General features: G+C 43.3%; 1 protein-coding gene across 1 annotated transcript; it reads right to left on the reverse strand.

Moving 5' to 3' along the window:
- Positions 1–2448: 2448 nt before the first annotated feature.
- On the reverse strand, positions 2449–3483 carry LOC110880565. The gene has a single exon (XM_022129064.1). It carries the CDS (start codon positions 3481–3483, stop codon positions 2449–2451), a length of 1035 nt encoding a protein of 344 aa, XP_021984756.1.
- Positions 3484–4937: the final 1454 nt, after the last annotated feature.

Below are 4937 nucleotides of genomic sequence, written 5' to 3' on the forward strand. Positions count from 1 at the left end.
CATCAAAAATATATAACACTTCGCACACATCAATCGCCTTTGCTAAACTCCTTCACTTTCCGCAACCTTCTAACATGTAACAACTTCATTCTCTCCTTGATTCCCAACGGTCGAGCATATGCCGTATCCCTAAGCTCTTCAAGCTCATGAATTTGAAAGAAACGCTTCCTAGCGGCTTCGGTCATGTCTAAATTAACAGTTTTTAATGCCCAAAGCGCTCTATGCTCTAATTCTACGGGAAGATGACAAGCTTTTCCATAGACGATCATAAAAGGTGTGGTTCCTAAAGGTGTCTTGTAAGCGGTTCTAAATGCCCACAATGCATCGTCTAGCTTGTTGGACCAATCTTTCCTATTTTTACCCACTGTTTTCTCTAAGATTCGTTTAATACCGCGATTTGCATTCTCCACTTGTCCACTTGTTTGTGGATGATATGCGGTAGACAAACGATGAGTGACACCGTAGCGTGCAAGCAATTTTTCCATCAATGCATTACAAAAGTGAGTGCCACGGTCACTAATTAAGGCTTTAGGAGTACCAAAGCGGGAAAAGAGCTTTTTGAGAAATTTTAACACTACTCGGACTTCGTTTGTGGGAAGAGCTTGGGCCTCAACCCATTTAGACACGTAGTCAATCGCCACGAGTATATAACGGTTTCCTTTGGAGGTTGGGAAAGGTCCCATGAAGTCGATGCCCCAAACGTCAAAAACCTCTACTACTTGGATGGGGTTTTGAGGCATCTCGTCTTTGGCGGAAAGATTGCTGGTTCGTTGACATGCATCACACATCTTAACGAACTCCTCGGCATCCTTAAGAACGGTAGGCCAATAGAAACCACAATCGAATACCTTTTGAGCGGTGGAGTGTGCACCGTGGTGTCCTCCCGTGAGGCCCTCATGCACATGCTTTATGATGTTCCACCCCTCCTCTCTCGACACACAACGTCTAAGAACTCTATCTCCTCCTATCGTAAAAAGAAAAGGATTGTCCCACACATACTTCCTCGCCTCACTAATTAAATGCCTCTTTTGTTGAGTGGACATCCCTTTCATAACACTACCACTAGAGAGGTAATTTGCTAAGTCGCAAAACCATGGCAATCCTTCTTTCTCGGCCTCAACAAACTCTATGGATTCATGAGGGAACGTGTCTCCAATCTCCTCCTCATGAATCTCTTCTCTCTTGGGATCCTCTAGACGCGATAAATGATTGGCCGCCACATTCTCGGCCCCTCTCTTGTCCCTAATCTCAATATCGAACTCGCTAAGCAAAAGAATCCACCGAATGAGTCGAGGTTTAGCGTCTTTCTTTTGAAAAAGAAAACGTAGCGCGGAATGATCGGTGAAAACAATCGTCTTGGATAAAACGAGGTACGAGCGGAACTTATCGGAAGCGAAAACTACGGCTAAAAGCTCTTTCTCCGTGGTAGTGTAGTTTTCTTGAGCATCATTGAGCGTCTTGCTCGCGTAGTAGATAGGGTGGAAGTGCTTATCCTTTCTTTATCCTAATACCGCTCCAACGGCATAGTCACTCGCATCGCACATTAGCTCAAACGGCAAGCTCCAGTCGGACGAGATAAGAATAGGTGCACTAACCAACTGCTCCTTCAAGAAGTTGAAGGCTTTTAGACACTCCTCGTCGAAGACGAATAGAACATCCTTCTCTAGCAAACGGGTCATGGGACGGGTGATTTTTAAGAAATCCCTAATAAAACGCCTATAGAATCCCGCATGCCCTAGAAAACTCCTAATCGACTTCACACTCGTGGGCGGAGGTAGCCTACTAATGGTGTCTATTTTCGCACGATCTACCTCAATACCCTCTCTCGATATCTTATGCCCTAACACTATACCTTCCGTCACCATGAAGTGACACTTCTCCCAGTTTAGCATAAGCTTCGTCTCTACACACCGCTTCAACATCCTCTCCAAATTCTTCAAACACACATCGAAAGAGTCACCATAAACTGAAAAATCATCCATGAAAACCTCCATGGAAGTCTCTATCATATCCTAAAATATGGCAACCATGCAATGCTGAAAAGTAGCTGGAGCGTTACATAGCCCGAATGGCATGCGTCGGTACGCATAGGTGCCATAGGGGCATGTGAAGGTGGTCTTATCCTGATCCTCCGATGCGATGGGGGTCTGGAAGTAACCGGAAAAGCCGTCTAGAAAACAATAGAATTGTTGACCTGCGAGACGCTCCAACATTTGATCTATGAAAGGCAATGGGAAGTGGTCTTTACGGGTGGCGTCATTCAACTTTCGGTAGTCGATGCACACACGCCACCCCGTGACCGTGCGAGAAGGGATAAGCTCGTTCTTTTCGTTCATGACAACGGTCACCCCCCCTTTCTTGGGGACAGCCTGAGTGGACTAACCCACGGTGAATCGGAAATGGGATAGATCATCCCAGCATCTAGGAGTTTAAGAACCTCCTTCTTCACTACATCTTGCATGTTGGGGTTAAGCCTCCTTTGGGGTTGCACCACCGGTTTATATCATCCTCCATGAGTATCCGGTGGGTGGAATAGGAAGGGCTTATGCCCTTAATGTCGGACAACCTACATGCAATGGCCTCTATGTTGGCCCTCAACACATCTAACAACCTCACTTTCTCACTCTCCTCTAACTCGGATGAAATAATAACAGGTAGCTCGGAACCCTTCCCTAAGAAAGCATACTCTAGATGAGATGGAAATACCTTAAGTTCTAAAGGTGGGGGTTGGGTGGTGTCATCACTAACCGCTAACACATCGGGGATTAAAGGAATCCCCTCCTCTTCAACTTCACCTACATTCTCTAACTCCTCTTCTACTTTCTTTCCTACCTTCTCACCTACCACTAAGTCCGCTCCACTAATGTACTCTAAGCAATGGTCGACACACGAGATAAACGAGTTCAAAAAGTAGATGGAATGGCAAGGACCACTATAGTCATCCGAACCACTCGGGTGGTTCATGGAACGATCTATCTCAAAAGTAACTCTCTCCTCACCGACCCTAAGGGTGATCTTACCATCGTAAACGTCTATAAGGGCCTTAGCGGTACGTAAGAAAGGACGACCTAGTATAATGGGAACTCTCTCATCCGCTTCCATATCAAGAATTACGAAATCGGCCGGAAACACGAATTTGTCTACCTTAACAAGCAAGTTCTCAACTATACCCCTAGGGTACTTAACGGACCGATCGGCTAAGGATAATGTCATTCGGGTAGGTGCAAGCTCTCCTAGGTCTAGCTTCTCATAAAGAGAAAAGGGCATCAAATTGATGCTAGCACCTAAGTCGGCTAAGGCTCGAGTGTTGGTATTACTACCGAATAGACAAGGAATGGTAAAAATACCCGGATCGGTAAACTTTTCGGGAAGCTTATTTAACACAACGGTGGAACATCCCCCATTCAACGGGACGTTAGACAACTCTCCTAATTTCTCTTTGTTCCTAAGGAGGTCTTTCAAGAACTTCGCGTATTTGGGCATTGATTGGAGTGCCTCTGTAAATGGAAGGTTAATCTTCAATTGCTTGAAGATGTCCAAAAACTGTCCATATTCCCTAGAGTATTTTTGGTTTTTAAGGCGTGAGGGAAACGGAACATACGCATGGTTCACTAAGGGTGAAGGTCTAACGTCTATTGGGGTTCTCTCAACTTTCTCTCAACCATCGAGGCCCCTCGACCCTTCTCAAGGAGAAACCTGTGGAGCTACCTAGGCCGTTAATCCTACCGGTTATTAGACTTCTTCCCAGTTGTCTAGTTATTGTGTAAGTGCCCTAATGTTGACCTACTCTTTCCCAATCATAGATCTAGGGTAGTTTGGAATAATTAATTTGACTTGATAGACTAATAAAACCGACAGGTAAACCAAGACATAACCTTTTCCAAGGACTATCTAAAGCAATTCGCCGGGTAAGACCTACCAATAGCCCCTCACTTTCCAGGTATTAGGACTAGTAGAACACTAAGACTTAGCAAATTATTATCAATTACTTCTAGGGGTTATTGCGCAATTCTCCCTAAAGAGTTAAGGTTTTCTAACGTGATATAGACACTCACCGAAATCCTAAACCCTAATATGACTCTATGTTGTGATGTAGACCGTCACTAAGAATCGTATGAAGCAAATAATAACAATAAACCAAATCAAAGCATGCATATACATCAAATCATTAAATCAAACCTCTTACAAAACACAATTAATCCAAAAAAATCATGCAACTAACATAAACGGTAAAAACTTTATATTAATCCATTCATCAAGTCTAGGTGGTTAATAAATTTAGCCGAGCATACTAAAACGTGAAAACAATTCAAAGATGTCTAAACACGAATTCATCATAACAAGTTTCGTAAGAAAAGTCAAGAACAAAGAACTAGAAAACCCGATTAGATCTTCAAGTCTTCTTCCCCGAACTCGTACCGATGATTCCTAGGCTTCAAAATCTCCAAAATTGCTCCAAGAATGCTCAACAAGTCGCCCAAGATGTCCCACTATCGTGAATTAGGGTTTTTTTCAATTTAAGATGATTATATATCACTCTCCATAACAAACCCTTATTAAATTCGTAATAATTTCCAGCCACAGGCTTCTGGCTGGGCGCCACCCACTGAAGGAATGGGTGGCGGGGTGCCACCTTGTTTTTTTTTCTCATGTAACATCTCCAGCCTCTCATCGGGTGCCAGAAACTTTTCACGGGGTGCCAGAGAGTGATTTTTCAGCTCTTTAACTCTATTTCAACTCCTCGACCTTTCCAACATGCTCCAAGACTTGACTTTCCAATATTTTGGCTCGTTTTACTCGGTTTCCCACATATTTAAACATCAAGACCTGTGAAACACGATTTAATCAATAGTATGCTTATTCTAACGAAAAACAAAACTAAATATAACGAAAACTATACAAACTGTACACAAATAAAAGATGTATTTTGCAATACA

This window comes from Helianthus annuus, chromosome 10, assembly GCF_002127325.2.
Source record: "Helianthus annuus cultivar XRQ/B chromosome 10, HanXRQr2.0-SUNRISE, whole genome shotgun sequence".
NCBI lineage: Eukaryota > Viridiplantae > Streptophyta > Magnoliopsida > Asterales > Asteraceae > Helianthus > Helianthus annuus.

Bases quoted from the DNA above. Each gene is read 5' to 3' on its own strand.
- LOC110880565 (XM_022129064.1), bottom strand. From the start codon at position 3,483: ATGCCCAAATACGCGAAGTTCTTGAAAGACCTCCTTAGGAACAAAGAG.